Source organism: Tamandua tetradactyla, chromosome 24 (assembly GCF_023851605.1).
Source record: "Tamandua tetradactyla isolate mTamTet1 chromosome 24, mTamTet1.pri, whole genome shotgun sequence".
NCBI lineage: Eukaryota > Metazoa > Chordata > Mammalia > Pilosa > Myrmecophagidae > Tamandua > Tamandua tetradactyla.
Window position 1 is genome coordinate 17,444,705 of NC_135350.1, and position 19,097 is coordinate 17,463,801.

The following is a 19,097-nucleotide window of genomic DNA, read 5'->3' on the forward strand; positions in this document are numbered from 1 at the left end:
GATGTAACTCTAGAGATAGTGGTGATCTCAGAGTGGAAAACTGGTCAACAACATAGGCCAGATAAAAATGAAAAGATCCAATTAGTGTTTGTCTAGCTTTAGTGAGTCCTTAAGAAAAAGACGAAAGCATGTATTGAAACGTAAAACAGAAGTCAGTGATGCTCATAAACTTTAAAAATAAATTATATTTTATGATTATAAAACCACTAAGATTTCATCCCTCCCAGTGTATCACATTCAAATGGTTATGTAAAAAATAAATTGAAGGATTCTTTGCTTCTCACTTTGTCTTGTCAATCCTCTGGAAAATATAAGGGGCAGTTCATCTTAAAGTTAAGGCTTTTCTTTTGTCATCAAAAGAAATATTCTGCTAGAGATCTGGGTTCGATTCCTCTTACCTGCCCGTGTGAAAAAAAAAGAAAGAAAGAAATATTCATTTCATACCATGATAGCCATAATGTGCAATAATATGCAATAATGAGCCATACAGACTATTATTTTTCTTTTCCTTATCCAAAACAAAGCAAAACAAACAAGCAAACAAAAATTAAAGAAAGAGCAAAACATTAATATTTCTGAATATTTGGTTTGGAAACCTAGACAAGAAATTATTTTTATGATGGTGCTCATTTTAGACTGAACAGTGCTGATGCTTCCTACACATGCCATGGAAGAATTAGTCCAATTGTGTTTCCTTATATTCCAGTGGAAGCTAAGGTCATTTGGTTTGTAGAAATTAGAAGTTAATTTATACTGTGATCGTTTGAGAGTTCCTCACCATCTCCTTCAACCCATTACTTCCTGGATCCCTTAACTAAGCATAACCAAGTTTTATGATACTAATGTGAGCATTAGTGGCCCTTATGTTTTCCAATTCTTTCTCTCCTTAGTCCTGTCTCCTACACCCCTCTTTGCTGAAGTTCTTCTTTTAGCCCTTTGTTCCCAGTCATCTGAGATTATTTTACTACAGGTATGTACTTAAAGGAGACAAATGACTCAAACTTTAAACCAATTTAGCCTATATGGTGTCCCTATAGTAAACTTCTCTGGCCCCAGAAAATATCTACCTTGTTCTTCAGGTTAATATGATACTTTTAAACTACTTTGTCTGAGATCCTTTACCTGTCAGTAAATTTATTAGATCTCTTTATGGTTGTACTTTAAACATTAGATAAAGAAGAGGAAATGAATCTCCTTTATCAGTTCCAAATATACAAGGAATTCTTCCAACTCCTTAGATATGTAAACACCAACTTTGGTTGTTTGGCTTTCTTCCTGACCCTCCCTGCCTTGCTTGTCAGCAATGTTTTAGACTGTGGGTTTGCATCAGGTTATAAGGAAACATTTTAAATACTAATGCAGCATGAACTTGGTAGACAGCATATGAGGCTTAAGAGTAACAGTGAAACTCTTCTATATTACTCTGCATTTGTTAAGTGATGGAAAATAACTTACTTTGAAAGACCCATGAACTAAAACCTGCCCCTATTCTCATAGCTTTTCAAAAGTTTTCTGAAGTTAAAAGCAATATAGAAGCTGAATGTAAGAAAAGAGACCTTAAAACATCTAATCCAGATTTTGATTGTCTAACACTTTTACAAGAAGTAGTATGTGGTACGGTACAAACAGTTTTTAAAAAGAGAGGAGCTCATTTCTAATTTCCAGGGGAAAACTGTCAAATCATCATCTGAAACTTGTGATCTCTGGCCCTATATTCATGACCTAGCAAAAGATGAAAGTTCTTTTGTTTCAATGTTATTCTACACACTCACCCTGCCCTCCTCTACCTACCATTTAATTACTACTTAACCATAGGAATGCTTGTGGCTGAATAGTTGCCCTCCTACTTGACCTACAAAGATTAGAACTGGGCTGTGATCCATCAGAACCTTAATTGTGTTTTGATACTGAGTTTTTTATTGTATACATTGTTCTCAGAGCATAGTATTCTTTATGTAATATAACCACCAAGCCTGGAAATAATGAGTTTACTGTTCTCAGTTGCCTAGTGTAAACAAACGTTGATAAATGATTGTTGCTGAAATTCAGGTCCCAAAAATCAAAGGAAAATATACCACAAAAGTCATTTTTGGCTCTTGATACATGATGGTATAGATGATGGAATTTTATCAGAAAGCGCTTTCCCCTAATAGGAACCAACATACATTTTTTATTAGACTAAGAACTACTTTCAAGCAAACTTTACTGTCACATTTTAAAATGTTTTCTCCTATTTTTTAAAGTCTACTTTTCAAAAAAATTTCCATGTACTCATGCCTGGGAGGAATTGTTTGACAGTACAAGCTTTTGTTAAAAGTAATCCTTAAATCTGTAGGAAGATCCCAGTTGCCGTGTCACAAACACAAGATCAGTATCTTAAACTTAACAATTAAATGAATTAGTATAAATGAAAATTTAACTTGGAGCCCATGAATGAGTTTTAGTATGTCTTTGAACCCACTGTAGTTATACATTGTACTGTACATTGCTTTTTTTTTCTGAGAAAAGATTCATAATTTTCATTTAATTTGCAAAAGAACATGTGATCCAATAAACATTAAAAAGTCGCGGGTATAAATCACTGCTACATCATACAAAACACAATTTGCATAACCATTAATGGTGACTTTGTAGAATTTATCAATTGACATAATAGTCACCTGTTTATTAATCTATATTCCCAACAAAACTCCAAGCCTATTGAAGACAGAAACTATAGTGTGTTTTGTATCCCCCGTCCCTGAAACTGTACCTTTCAAATAGAAAAGGTGCAATAAATATTTGGTGATCAGATTCATAATTGCTACATTAATGAATGAACACATGAAAAATTGTAGTTTGTGACAGACTGCATAGTCTAATTGTAATTCATATAAAGAGGAAGATTAGAAAAATACTAATATTAGGTACTAGTTTACTTCAAGACAACAAATACTGAGTACCTAAATAACAGAAGCTATCGTGAGGAAACAAATGAGAAAGACACAGTCTGTGGCCTCATAAAACTTACAATCTAGTTGGGAAGATAAGACAGATGCAGCTGATTAAACTTCAAATCTCTGCTGAACAATGACTGGAGTCTCAGGCCCCTTGGAGAGGATTTCCTGAGGATCTTCCATAGTACTACCGTTTTAGGCAACAGAGTGCTGAGTAAAATGGAAAGTAGAAAAACTAGAAGCAAAAGGACCACTTAGCAACTATTCCAAGAGTAATCAGGGTACAAAATGGAGTTGAAACATAGGAAAGGAAAAGAAGAAATGGGTCCAAGATAAATTACAGAGAGAATTAACACAGCTTTGTATGTAATTGAGTGTGGAACCAAAGAAAGTTTAAAAATAATAATAATAGGGGGTGCAAGGGTAGTTCAATGATAGAACTCTCACCTGCCATGAGGGAGATCCAAGTTTGATTCCCAGCCCATGCACTTCCCAAAAACAAAATAAACAAGCAAGCAAACAAACAAAACTTCAACAAATGGTGCTGCAATAATGGGATACGCACATAGAAAGAGAATGAAATATGACCCTCACCCTATAGCATACAAAAATAATAATATAATAATAATAATAATAATAATAAATGATCTTCAGTTTTCCAGGTTGAGTTTTGGAGAGTTTGCCATTAATAGAGATAGAGAAGAGAAGTAGAAAATGGGTTTGGAGGGAATATAATGAATTTTGAACATGCTGAGTTTGAAATGCTAATGCTATGTTTAGATATAAATTTAGATGTAAATTCCTATTAGCATTTATATATAAATATCTATATCTATATAGATATAGATATCAAGCAAGCATTTAGAGTTTCCAGGGGAGGGCCTATTGTAAAGTTTCCTACATTTAAGCTCTTACAGGAGTCACATTATTCCAGAGTGGTAACTGTTATTTCTAAATTCTGAGAGGCTGTGCTCTTTGTATATAACCAGGTGATTCCCTGGAACTTCAAGTATCTGTGTGACATCTGAGACTCTGAGCTAGAGTTCTGCAGCTATGAAAGTCAGCAGTACCTCACACAGCAACTGTTAAAAACATTGAAAAAGTGATTAGACTTCAACTAGAGATATGAATGAAGCTAATCTGGTTAGGACTAAGGTAAATCACACTGCAGAGTAAAAGATTATATTGACTGTATATTAAAACTTCAACTTTGGGGTAAGACCAAAAGAAGAGATGTTTATTTGGAGCAAAATTTATACTTTCGGTAGCACAATATCTAATTTAACTTTTATGATCAGCTTATTCAAAACATCATAATTACATGGAAACTTGAATAGGGAGTAAGATCTTATTGATTTGTACAGGTTAGTGTGATGCTCTGAATACATCCCAAAGTAATGTTAGCAGAAGACTAAAAAGTATTTGCAGAGTCCCCTTGAGGGGCTGGGAAAAAATGTGGGAATAACAATAAGTTCCCCCACCTGAAGAAGATCTGATATTCTCATAAATATTGGGGTGGCCAAGCTGTTGGACCAAGCCTTTGACCTTGGAGCCTGCCCCTATGAAACTTATTCCTGCAAAGGAGAAGCTAAACCTACTTATGATTATACCTGAGCCACTCCCAGAGAACCTCTTTTGTTGGTCAGATGTGCGCTCTCTCTCTAAGCCAACCCTGCATGTGAACTCACTGCCCTCCCTCCTTCATGGGATGTGACTTTCAGGGGAATAAATCTCCCTGGCAACATGGGACATGACTCCCAGGGGATAAGCCTGGCCCTGGCGTTGTAGGAGTGAGAAAACCTTCTTGACCAAAAAGGGGAAGAGAATAAAGGTTCAGTGGATGAGAGATTTCAAATGGAGATAAGGGTCATTCTGAAGGTTATTCTTATGTAGTATATAGATATCCCTTTTCAGTTTTTGGTATATTGGAGTAGCTAGAGGGAAATATCTGAAACAGTTGAACTGTAATCCAATAGCCTTGATTCTTGGAGATGATTGAATATCTATGCAGCTTTTAAGGTGGACTGTGTGATTATGAAAACCTTGTGACTGACACTCCCTTTATCCAGTGTATGGACAGATGAGTATGAAAATAAAGACAAAAAATAGATAAATAATAGGGGGGTGGGGGTGGGAAGTTTGGGGTGTTCTTTTTTGTTTTTATTTTTATTCTTATTTTCATTTTTTTAGACTAATGAAAATGTTCAAAATTCTATTATGATGATGAATGCAATAGTATATGACGATACTATGAACCATTAACTGTACACTTTGTATGGTTATATGGTATGTAATCATATATATACTATATATAATATATATAAGCATATATTATATATCAATAAAATTATATTTTAAAAAGTTAATAAATGCATTATTCCAGAAAGGAGTACAATAATCATTGATTACCTCAACAACAGACTGTCAAAAAGATCATTAAAACTTATAACTTGTATTTGTTTCAAGAAACTATATAAAAACCCATTGCCTCCAATAGATACTACTTGTAAATAAGAAATAATTGCTTTAGTGAAATTGAAAGATAGAGGCGTTAATGTGGTACATGACTCCCAGGGAGTTCAAACCAGAATTCAAAAGAAAATAGAAGACACAAGGGGAAGGAGGACAGTGTCTGTATTTTAGAACTTGACCTACTCTATGTGACCAAAGGAAGTAAGGTTTATTTTGTCCAAAACCTAAATTTTCTCTAGCACATAATCTAACCCAACCTGTCTGTGTGATCCTTTAAACAACCCAGACACATGGAGCCCAGAATGGGAATGAGGGCTTGTAATTCTATATAGCTTATTATAATGCCCAAATCCATCCCAGAGTATGTTGAGCAGATAATTAAAAACAGTTGGTAAAGTCTCTAGAGGAAGGGGAGAAAAAATATGGAATTTCTAAACTACCACAAAGGAAATCCCTGATATTGTCTCAAACATTAGAAACTCCCAAGTCAATAGGCTAAGCCCTTGATGAGGCGTCCTCTTGTGAAGCTTATTTATATAGCAGAGAAGCTAAGCCTACCTACAGTTATGCTAAGTGTTTCTTCCAGAGATCCTCTTTTGTTCCTCAGATGTGGCCTCTCTCTCTTTAAGCCTAATGCTGCAAGTAAAATCATTACCCTCCCCCCACCTATGTGGGACGTAACTTCCAGGGGTGAAAGTCACCCTGGCAATGTGGGATATAACTCCCAGGGATGAGCTTGGCCCTGGCACCGTGTGATCAACAATGCCATCCTGACCAGAAGAATTGTAACAAAATAAGGTATCAATGGCTGAGAGAGTTCAAACAGAGTCAAAAGCCTAGTCTGGAGGCTACTCTTATGCAGGCTTCACCTAGATATCCCTATTTACCATGATTTGATAAACCCCAACCAAAACCATCCTTGCCACCCCTAAAGAACACCTAGGGCTCTTACTGAAATTCTACAAAGGTACCATGAGCTATGATTACTTTCCAGAAAACTACAGCCTTCAGATGGGTTTCTTAGGCAAAATAAGTCTTGAAACTCAGAGGGGCCAGATTCTCCAGAACATTAACTAGTTCCATCCCCCGTCCCATGTTATTGACAGCCCTTTCCAACATGACATAGTTAGAATGGACATAGCCCAAATACCCACTATAGATTGAGAAAAAGATCAAAGTGGAAGGTGGAGTTATAACAGAGAAGATAGGATTTAAAAAATGTGTATGACTGCTGAATCACTGAATTGATATTTCTTTTAGTCTCTAGTATCTTGGGGCAGCTAGAAGGAAACACCTAAAATTTTGAAACTGTAACCCATACCAAAATCTGAAATCTGTTCTATAACTAATTGTTGTGGTGTGCTTTGAAATTTACTGCTTTTGTATATATGTTATATTTCATAATAATAAAAAAAAAGTACAGTGAGTGACTAATAGAAATGCCATAGCAAGTAATTTTAAAACAAATACTTGGAAGTACCCATTTTCATAATATGTAGGAAATAAATGTTACAAAGCCAAACCTACAACAGGGCTTGGCACAGACAAAGTACTCAATAAAGGTTAACAATAACAACAGAGGATCAATAATAATAGAAATAATGATAAAATACTTTGGGTATAAGTAGAATTTCTGGATTTCTTGTACTTATTAAAATGAAGTCCATCAGTTTGCTTTCTGTAGGATATTAACTGAATATCAAGAGCAATAGAAGGAAAGGATTAAGCAATTGGAACTCTTTGGATGAAAGATACCCCAGAGATGCAACTCAACATGAGCATTACTATACTTATATAATTGTTCTATATTGATGTTAGTTTTTGGTTGTGACTGAAACCAATGTCCAGCTAATAATCAAATGATCAATTCTTGGATCTGCTATTAGATTAAATGATTCTAAGAAAGAAAAGAAAGCAGAACACTGTTTTGAAATGAGCAAAAAATATATATGTTATTGGAATTTTAACAGAGCAAAACAATGGAATAGAAGTTATTTTGACCCATGTTTGTTCTGAGATAGGTTTATGGCTTAAGCAACTGAAAAAGTAGAGGTACCATTTCCTGAGATGGAGTAGACTTCAGGAGAGAATTGGGGGAGGGTTCAAGGCAGGAATCCAGTGTTCTCCTTTGAAAGTGTTAAGTTTGAGAAGTCGATTAGACATCAAAGTAGAGAGGTTGAGAAAGCAACCAGGGGACTAGATGAAATAGCATAGAGGATGAATAGAGAAGAAATGAGGTCAAAAGTCTAAACCTGGGTCCGAATCAGGAAGATAAGGAAGATCCACCAACGAAGACCAGAAGGAACAGTGATGAGGTAGAAGGAGAATCAGGATAGCCTGACATGCTGAAGGCTAATGGAGTAATGTTTTGAAAGGAGGAGAGCAAGCACAAATGTGCCAGATCATGCTGATGGGTCAAGTCAGATTCAGAAGGAGTCTTAAAAATTAAATTTGGCAATGTGGAGACTGTTTTTGACTTGTTGAGACTATTTCACAGGAGTGATGAAGACAAAAGTCTGACTCGAATAGATTCAGAATCATTCCTGTAAGCAAATTAGAAAAGATATAGAGAACAAAACTGAGTATTAAAGGAGACTTAAAATGCATCCACTAAGTACGACCTGCAGGCCTTGTTTGAATCCTTACACAAATAAACAGACTGTAAAAAAAAAAAAAGACATTTATGAGCTAATTGAAATTTGAACACTATATATTTGATTATATTAAGAAATTATTGTTCACTTTTACTATAATGATATTTTGGTTATATTTTTATATAGAAGTCCTTTATTTCAAAAATACATATTTATGTATAACATGATAGAGTATCTGGGATGCATATCAAAGCTATATAGGAGTGAGGAGTGGCTGGGAGGAATAAATGAAATAAGACTGACTGAGTTATAGTTGTTGAATCTGAGTATTGAGTGCATAAGAATTCATTATATTCATTCTATTTTTATATATTTTTTGACATTTGCCAACAGGGTAAAAAGAGAGAGAATGAAAAGAGATTAAATGAAGACAGCAACCATAGATGACAGAAAGTTAAAACGAGAAAACATCAACGTGCTACAGTTATTTTTATATTCTCTAACATAAACTATAAAATTTTGCTTTGTAAGACAAAATCTTTACACTGTCAAATTTAATAATTCCAAAGATCGATTCCAAGTAGAATAGAAACAACTTGCTTACAAGTTTATTATAACTCTTTGGAGACAAAACTAATATATATAATACTATGGATTCTGACTATCCCAGACACTATTAGAACAGTTATTTTTAAAATAAACATGGATCAAAAAGCCTGGACCATGTAATGGCTGTGCTTGTAAATACTCCCACTTTTTTTCTTATTGCATAATTATTCATTTCCCAGTATATAACACACTAAACGAATACCCTGGAACTACCTGTTCTGCCTCTTACTTGTCACAAGTGCCGGTGATAGGATGTCGAATAATTGCTGAGCCTGTGCCCACCTCCTTGGCCTTGCCCTGCAGGTTTTCCTCCATGCGTGAGATTAGAGGACTCGGCAGCCACTCCCCCAGCGATGCTATTACTGTAAACACCACCTCCACGTCTTACGTAGGATTACTAAAAATAAACTTTTAATTAGTTAATTATAAAAGACCTGAATACGAAAAATGAGCGGGAGACCAAATATTTATTCCAGTTATCCAAGGAACACTGTAGGAATTGAAGCAAATGATGGCATCTCAAAATTATAGTTGATTATATAATTGAGGAGGATCTCAAATAAGTCATCCCTACCTTTTTCCTAATCTTTGTCACAGCTCTTAAGTTTTTAATTGGGATCCCAATCAATCTAGATCTTTATTAATTACCCAGAACTCTCTTAGACAAATCAGAAAAGATAGCACTTCAGTTACATTTAACCCAAGTTCACACTGTAATTTAGATGGAAATATCACCCCTATTCTATATTTCATCTCAAATATGCTTATCTGAGCTGTATAGCTAAACCGTTAAAAATAAAGATCCATAATTTGCCTTAAATTTCAGCCTCATTCTAACCACACAGTGCCAGAAATATTAAATATTTCCATATTTTTGAGCATTTCAGAGGGTCAAGAGGACACAAAAGACTAATACAGCATTAGGCCCACATCCATAAAATCAAGAAAATTAAATTATTATGGCTGCTCATTATAGTATGTGAGTTCCCTTATTCAATACCATGCTCAATCAAAAGAACAATTTTCATACCCAAACTTTAGTATTATCTCAGGAGAAAGGAAGAGACAGATAAAAGACAGAAAACGACTTCCCAGTTTCACCTTCACCAGAGTGTCAGCTAATCCATGCCAGTTGTCCAGTCTACAGTATGAACTTAAAATTCACAAGGCCACAATTTTACATCAAGAAACTTAATTTTGGTTCCTTGTGTTCCTCTCTCAAGTCCTGTAGAAGCCCAAAATGTTCTTAGCTTTCTGCTACTACTGTTGATTCTTCCCATACCTGTGTCCTAAGGGAAAGTGAAAAAAAACACAAAAACATGTACCTATGGTTTAATCTTACCTATTCTCAGCTTTTTAATTGCTTGGCCTTAGTTACCTTCTCTACACAGGGGCAGCTAAAAAAATCTTTCATCCACTTATTTATTCTCCTGCTGCAGCATAACTTGACCTCCTCTGGGCAAGCATGCCAGTCTCTTAGTCCAAGCCAAGATGCAAGATAAAGAGAAAACAAGACAGAGTGGCACCCACAAGAGTCTGCCACATTCAAACGGTATTCTGCTTTGAGATGTGCCTACCCAGACCCTAAAATGAACACCAGCACTAGATCCTGCTCACTAGAGAAATAATAAACATGCAAGAGCTCTGTCCTCTCCACATGGGAGTACTGCCCACAAGAAACAAAGCTTCCTCTGCCCTCTGGGATTCCAGCAAATACCTAATCCTTCCAGGTCCATAGAAGATGTTTCCCTATAAGTCTTGGCTAGTTGTGAAGTTTGAGAAGTCCTATTATCTCCACTTGGTCTCACAAATTCCAGTCCTATAAAAATATAGCAACCTCTTCTAGTGCAAAACGCCTTACTCTCCACATCTTTACCTATAAGAATTGCCATTTGAGGTCCCAAACAAACTGGACCTCCAAATGAATCTCAATGCTAGCTATACATTAGAATCTCCTGAGGGGCATTAGGAAACAACTGATGCCAGAGTTCCATCCCAAGAAATACTGATTTTTATTAATCTGAAGTAGGTATTGGTTTCACTATTCTAAAAGCACCCATATGATCCTGACGATTTGGTAACCACTGGTCCACTATGATATCCTGCCAGTTCCACCAAGGACAGTACTCGGTATGTCTACAGCCATGGTTTTGATTTGAATTCTCTCCCAGCGCTCAGTCTCTACACTAGGCCCTTCCTCCCCCAAGTCTATTCTCCTGAATATTTATTCACTCAGACTGCAAAGCCCTGCCAGATGGGAAAGAGAAGGAACCTTGAACTCTGCATTCTACACACCTTCTCCTTGTGTATTGTGGCTCTTTTCACACAGTAGAAAGGCATCCCAGCACATTCACAGCCCTTTCTTTCTTCATTAATCTGTCAAGCTGTAGCACCACGAACACTGCCTGATCAGTGTAGGTATTGTGACCATCACATCTGGATCCCCATTCCCTTCAGGAGTCAATAATGAAAGAAGAAAAGGACCCAAAAAAGTCCCCCACCAAGTTCTGTTCAATTCAGAACTACTCTGAACTTTTGCTTTTGTAATACTCATACTACTTGATATTAATTGTTCATGACTGTCTCCTCCATTGAACTGTAAATTCCACAAAAACTGAAATTATGCCTATTATAGTAGGTGCCCAGTCAAGGGTTTGATTGACAAGTAAATGAACAAATGATGGAGAAGGAGTAGAGGGGCTGTTTCCATGGCAGGAATGGGAAAAGGTAGTCATGACTTCCCTGTTAGTGACCAATATTTAACATGGATGATGAAAACCACATGCAGAGGACCAGAGGCGCAGAGCTCACAATCTTACTGAAAATTCAGCAGTTGCTCTTTTTCTTTAATCAAGCACAGCCTTGCTTCTTTGCAGTGTCCACACACTTGCCATCTTCATATAATCCATTTTACTTTTCTTCTTAGACCTCCCACATATCACAGCCTGATTGTTGGAAATTATTTTGTTCTGCCTGCTTAGCCTTTTCCACGTTCCAGCTCAGCAGCAGCAGAATTATATTCCTTCTTACAATAACAGTGGAAACTCTTTCCAGCTTTACAGCAGAGTTTAAGAGAGATTAGTTAAATGTACAGTAAGTCCTTCTTTAGTCATTTTCTGACTTGTGTGGTGTTTTGAAAGTACTGAAAGCTAAGACTGCTTATCCACAAGGCCTTTTGAGTAATGGTATGTTTGTCTTAGAACTCCAGCCCCAGTGGTAATTGTATTGCTGCATGTGGGAGAAGAAGCCAAAATTTTCCGTAATTATGTGGTACAGGGACCTTGCTGCCTGCTCATGACTCAGGACAGATGAATCTGGTGCCTCAGTTCTTAAGGATTAGGGTTGAAAGAGAAATAAGTGAGAAGAACAGGATGAAGACCAACTCAAATTGTCACTCCAGTTCACTTGGCTCCTCTTGAAATAGGGATGCACTGTTTCTCTTCAACATTAGCTACCTTTAAGGATTCTTTTCTGGTGACTCCAAAACAGTATAGGACTTGAAATGTAAACAGCATTTTCAATTTCTATTAAGGGGCACTGCAGAGGATAATGGGTGGGGACAAGAAGTATTGAGATCCAATTTGGAGGTAATTTTGAAGATTACTAAGATCCCAGTTCCCAGCAACATCTATTCCACCCACTAACTGACACCTTTATCCTTTTGACTTAAGACAGTGTTTCTCAATGTATTTTCTATAGTTACCTGTGTCAGAATCCTTTAGGAGTGTCTGTTTAAAAATGCACATTGCTGACCCAGATCAGTAAAGCAGACTCTGTGGAGATGAGGCCTTGAACTCATCTTGCCCAAACCATGAAGCTAATGCTTCTGAACTCCAGTGACTATGCTGGCTTGAGACTTTGCTAACTAGTAAGCTTCAAATAGCACCAACAAACTATAGCACTGTGAGCAGTTATTAGTCATTGTTCTTGGAAGATCTGATAGAAGTATTGATAGAAGGAGTAATTGAAAAGAATTTGGGGGCACAAATAGTCAAAGAAGTGGAATGAAACAATACCAAGGGAAAAAAATAAAAATAAAACATCCAGAAAGCCAAAGAAAAAACATCTTTACAATTTTACCCCAGGTTATATGGTCATATGCCATAATTTAGTTCAGTCCAGCAAATATATACTGAGCTATTATCATGTGCCAGGCACTAGAAATATAATGAAATAGAACAGGGTCACTTCCCAGAGGAGAGTCTGGTAGAGGAAGTAGGCTTTTAAATGGGTAATTAACTAACTGTGATAAGACCAAGGATAGAGATTCACCCAGGAAATTTTAGGAGCTGGGAAAAGTGGCCCCAACTGGGACTTACAGTGTCGAGGACAGCTCCTGGAGAGAGAAGTGCCAGTTCAAGGGAATAAGTAGAAGTTGGGCAGGTGAGTGAGGATAGATGGCTTTAAGGAGAATGTAAAGGGGGGCTAAGAGCTGGTGGGAAATGAAACATGTTCCCACAAGAGGGTAAACTGCATGAACCAAGGCTCCAAGTCACGAAGCAGTGTGATTTATCAGGAGATTGACAAGCAGTTCCAGGCTGCTTTATCAAAAAGGATTGCGGAATGCTAATCAATAATCCTGAATAGGTGCACATGAGCCAGGTCAGGGAAATGTTTGTATGTTTTGGTAATGTTCTCAAAGCCCTGTTGTACTAGCCATCTAGAAGGCTTCCTGGATCTTTCAAATTAATTCCAAGTTGTTGGTCTCAAACTGTTAATTATGATTGCTCCAAAAACATTACAACCAGTTTACAGGTCCTTTCTGGGACATTTTACATGGAACTGCAAAAACTAATAAGTTGTCCATAATATTAAAAATTTTCACCGTAAATCTGAGAATGTTTTTATTGGAAGGATACAGAAAAAATAGCAACATTAGAGAGCCCCTCTAGAGAGAGTCTGAAAGGAGTTTTCTACTCACTGTTTACCCATTTATGTGGTTTGAATTTTTTTTACCATTTGTATTTATTGCCTACTCAAAAAAAGATCAAAGAAAGCTAAAGAGACATATTTACTCCATAACTTAAAGAAATTATTTGCCAACATATAAAAGAGTAATTTAACTTCTATTAAACCAATTAAAAAAAAAAGTCAAGTAGTTTTGTATCACAAAATACTTACATGTAAGTATATAAGGCAAAAATGGAAACAGGAAGAGCTTTTGTATATCTTCTATAATTGTGGCCTTTTTTTCTCTTCAGTTTGCAGCTCATCTTGTGAAAATGAAATATCCAAGAATCTGTATTCTAGATGGTGGCATTAGTAAGCTCAAGCCAACAGGCCTACTCACTCTCCCTTCTCCTCAAATTTGAAGAACCAAGTGTATGACATCAAAGGACAGAGGAGCATCAGCACCAAAGGCCAGAACAACACAGCACTTCGTGGCCTGGCTACTCTCGGAACTAGAGAGGCAGATTGTTGAATTTCCATAAAGCCTTTGTCATGAGACATTTTTTAAAATCTCATTACCTAAATGTTCAGCTATCCAGGAAACAAACTTGACTGTACATGTATTGCTGAAAGAATTTTCTTAGCAGTGAAATCCGATCATGCATTTTTACCACACTGCCACACAAAGCCAGAGGAATTCAGCTGACAAGGTAGATTTAGAAATTTCAAGATATCCCAGTTGCACTGAAAAAGCTGCCCTCCATTGCACTGAACAAACAGTCCTAACAAAGGTATTATTTAGATATATAGACTGAATGTGGGCTGAAATCATCTTCTTTCCAGAATAATGAAAAGTGAAAAGCAATTCATTCCTTATAATGCATACATACATTAAAATACATTTCTTATAAATAAATGCTGTATTTGATACCTCATTTTTGGTTCAGACAAGTTGTGTCTTTGTGTGTGTGTGTGTGTGTGTTTAGAGGGACTCAAGTTTTGGCCATTGCAAAAAGTAGAAATAAATAACCTCTGGAAAAATAACAAGCCATAAACCATTCATATTAGATATTTATTCATCTCCTGTAGTAGAGAAAAGCAAAATAAAAGTGGCTTTAATGAACTAAAATTTATTTCTTTCTCACATAAAAGTCTACATTGCCAGTCCAGAACTAGTATATTATGTTCATAATCATTAAGAGTTCAGGTATATTCATTCATTGTTTTACTACCCTCAAGATATGGCTTCCATCTCATTAATCAAGTTGATTGTTCAGATCCCATTATTACATCTTCAATCTAGAAGAATAAGAAGGAAGAAGGGACCCAAAAGGCAGGAAGAAATTGGGAGAGAAGAAAGAAGGAAGGAGAGAAGGGAGGTAATGTTTCCTCTTATTAAAAGCACAAAGCAGAAGCTGCATGTATTGCTTCTGCTTACATACCATTGGCTAGAACTAGACACATGGCCATATCTAGCTCCAAGGAAATCTGGGAATACAGTCTTTGGCTGGGTAGCCATATAGCCAGCTAAAAATCCTACTACTGTCTGAGAAGAGACTACATATTGAGGGACAGCTAGAAGCCTCAGCAATGTCATTCTAAAAAGTGCATACTGTACTTCATTGAATCTAAGACACTATTTATCAGGTTCTCTAGAGAAACAGAACCAACAGGAAATATCTGTGAATATGAGATTTATAAAGGTGTCTTAATGCAACCGTGGGGGTGTAAGAGTCCAAAATCCTTAGGGCAGGCTTTGAAGCTGGCAATTCAGATGAATGGTCTTGAGAACTCCACAGGAGAGGCTCCCTGGCTGAAGAAGCAGTAAATATTCTCTCTTCCTTAAAAGTTTGTAACTGATTGGATAAAATCCAAGTGATTGGATCATCTCATTTGCAGGGGATAAACCCTTAATTGATCATAGATGTAAGCAAGCACAGCTGCAATCAACTAACTGATGATTTACTACACCAGCCTTCCTGTTTATCAACCAGCCACAAAATATCCTTGCAGCAACAGTTAGGCCAGTGCTAGCCTGACCAGACAACTGGGCATCATCATCATCTGGTCAAGTTCACACCAGAACCTAACTATCACAGTCCACCCCTTTTCAACTTGGCAGCTATACACCTCACCTTGAAACAAGCTTAATTTCTAAATATAACACAATAGCAGACATATATTTCACCTAACAATACTCAACTGTCCTGCATACAACCAGAAACTCACTACATCTCTCCAGAATAGGGTGCAAGGCTTTAGTTAACATTCATTCTTAAGCTTGACATCCTATAACTTAAATCCTATAGCATGAACAATATGATTTATGTCATATGGTAAGAAGAAAACAAGATATTTGCTTTATGTACAAATGCAAATATACTCATTACAAAACACAGAGGAAATATTCATACCATCACGGTCTTCATTTCTGTAACTGGTCATATGGTATAGTGCATATTTATCACTACCTTCTTCCACTACACAGTCTCTGCTCTCTTTACCCTCAGCAAACACTTCAGCTGGCCATGGTTCTTTGCCTGGTGAGGTAAACCAAACCTTCATTCCCGAAGTTTCTGGGCCATTGGTAGTCTAGTCCATTGGATTGGGTTGTTGCAATTTTCCATTGACATTGATCATAGGGCACTAAGAGATGCCCTAGGGGATCTCCTGTATTCCAGGAAAACTCTTCTTTACCTTCATTGTGTAGTTGCAGTCCTATTTCCCCTTGATAGGATCAATCACCCTAGCCAGTAAAGTAGTCCCTTCCTTGCCTGTTGTTTCAGAGACAAGAAAAGCCCAGAGAGGCCAGCTGGCAGTCTCTTAGCCTCCAGTTCAATGGAATTGTTGTGTCTCCTGGTAAGAGCATTCCTTCTTTTGGAACTAAGACTTGTAGACCAACAGAGCTTAAGGTTTCAGGGACAGAAAGCAAAATTTTTTCTAATGGATCATTAGGGGAGATAGTTAGTGGTACCACTCCCACTTCCACCCTTGCATCCTGGACCTGTGAATCCTGGCCCTCAGAGAAACAGCACCATACAGTGGACACTGATTCAGACATATGCAGCTACCTGAAGAACACTGCCCCAGCACTGGAAGGTATTGCCACCTACTTGGCACCATATTGGGTCTTCAAAAGGCCACTCCACTGTTCTATTGACCCAGCTGCCTCTGGATGATGTGGGACATGGTGAGACCAGAGAATTCCATAAGCATGTGCCCATTGCCATAGTTCATCTGCTGTGAAGTGAGTATCAGAAGCAATGCTGTGAGGAATATCATGATGGTAGATAAGGCAGTCCGCTATCTAAGGATGGCAGTTTTGGCAGAAGCATTGAGTGTAGGGAAGGCCAACCCATATCCAGAGTATGTGTCTATGCCTGATAGAACAAATCACTGTCCCTTCCATGATGGAAGTGGTCCAATGTAATCAACCTGCCACCAGGCAGCAGGCTGATCACCTTGGGGAATGGTGCCATATCAGGGATGGAGTGTTGGTCTCTGCTGCTAGCAGATTGGCCACTCTGCAGTGTCTGTAATCAGGTCAGCCTTAGAGAAGAGAAGCCCATGCATAACCTCCATCCCTACCACCATGCCCACTTTGTTCATGAGCCCATTGGGCAATGGCAGGAGGGGCTGGGGAAAGAGGATGACTTGTAACCACAGAATAGGTCATCTTATCCACTTGATTATTAAAACCTTCCTCTGCTGAAGTCACCCTCTAGAGAACATTCACATGGGATACAAATATCTTCATGTTTTTCCCCCATGCAGGTCTATCCACGTACCTCTTCCCCAGACCTCTCTGACACCAATTTTCCAACCACATTCCTTCTAAGTCCCTGGCCATCCCGCCAAACCATTAGCAACAGCCCACATGTCAGTATACAAATGCATCTTTGGCCAGTTCTCCTTCTAAGCAAAATGAACAAATGGGTGCACTGCTTGAAATTCCATCCAATGGAAGGATTTCCCCTCACTACTGTCCCTTAATGATATCCCAGAAAAGGGCTGTAGTGCTGCAGCTGTCCACTTTCTGGTAACACGTGCATATTGTACAAAACCATTTGTAAATCAGGCCTGTTTTCTCTTCCTTAGTCAACTAACTGTAAGGAACTCCTCTAGAGGCCATAGCTCTAGTCTAGGAAAGAGAAGGCAGCGTGTCAGGAGTGGGGGCAATGGGCATTTGGGTCACTCCCTGGGTACAACTTACTTGTGCCTTCAGGATCCACTCAAGCCCTATTTCTTATATACCATTCCCATTTTATGAGGGAGTGCTACTGTGCACACCCAAGTTTATGGCTTGCTGGGTCAGACAACACCCAACTCATGATAGGCAACTCAGGTCTCATGGTAACTTGGTGGCCCATGGCTAAGCATTCAGTTTCTCCTAGGCCTAGTAGCAGGCCAAAAACTGTTTCTCAAAAGGAAGTAGTTATCTGCAGCGATTGTAAGGCTTTATTCCAAAATCCTAAGGGTCTGCGTTGGGATTCTCCTATAGGGGTCTGCCAAAGGTTCCAGACAGCAGCTGTTTGCCACAGACACTTCCAACACCATTGGATCTGCTGGATCATATGGCCCAAGTGGCAGAGCAATTTACCTAGCAGCCTGGACTTGTCACAGAGCCTCCTCTTGTTCAGTGCCCACTCAAAACTGCCAGCTTTTCTTGTCACTAGGTAAATGGGCCAGAATAGCACACTGAAATGAGGAATATGTTGTCTCCCAAGAGGCCAACTGGGCATCATACTTATTTTTTGGTCATAGGAGGAGCCAGATGCAACAGGTTATCCTTCACCTTAGAAGGGATATCTCAGCATACCCGACACCACTGGACACACAGAAATTTCACTGAGGTGGGGGGCCCCTGTGTTTTTGTTGGATTTATCTCCCATCCTCTGACATGCAAATGCCTTACCACTAAATCTAAAGTAGTTTCTACTTCTTGCTCACCAGATCCAATCAACATTATATCATCAATATAATGGATTAGTGTGATGTTTTGTGGGAGGGAGAAACAATCAGGGTCCCTGCAGACAAGATTCTGAATAGAGCAGGAGAGTTAATATACCCCTGAGGTAGGGAGGTCTTGCTAGCTGATTGCAAACTGTTTCTGGTGGTCTTTACTGACAGCTATTGAAAAAAAGGCATTTGCTAATCAATAGGTGCACAGCAGGTACCAGAGGATGTGTTGACTTGCTCAAGCAACAATACCACATCTGGAACAACAGCTGCAGTTGGAGTCACCACCTGGTTAAGTTTATGATAATCCACTATCATCTTCCAAGATCCATCTGTTTTTGCACAGGCCAAATAGGAGAGTTGAATGGGGATATGGTGAGAATCACCACCCCTGCATGATTCAGGTCTTTAAGAGTGGCACTAATCTCTGCAATACCTCCAGGAACCTGCTTCTGATTTACTATTTTGCTAGATAAGGACAGTTCTAGCAGCTTCCACTTGGCTTTTCCTACCATAATAGCCTTCAATCAACAAGTCAGGTAACCAGTGTAGGGATTCTGCCAGTTGCTGAGTATTTCAGTTCCAATATGCATTCCATAACTAAGGAAATAACCACAGATTAGGCCCAGGGACCCAG

The 19,097-nt window shown here is 38.1% G+C and overlaps 1 protein-coding gene across 4 annotated transcripts in view; it reads left to right on the forward strand.

The window, feature by feature from the left end:
- Positions 1-14,436, forward strand: part of TBCK (TBC1 domain containing kinase) — a 288,273-nt gene extending 273,837 nt beyond the window's left edge. For 3 of the 4 annotated variants that reach the window (XM_077142618.1, XM_077142617.1, XM_077142620.1), the window contains one exon: positions 13,813-14,436. In XM_077142618.1, the coding sequence (XP_076998733.1) occupies positions 13,813-13,923 (111 nt within the window). In that variant the 3' untranslated portion in view covers positions 13,924-14,436. Of the gene's footprint in view, positions 1-8,395; positions 8,823-13,812 lie in introns of those variants that run through there. The other variant, XM_077142619.1, reaches the window with a different exon arrangement.
- Positions 14,437-19,097: the final 4,661 nt, after the last annotated feature.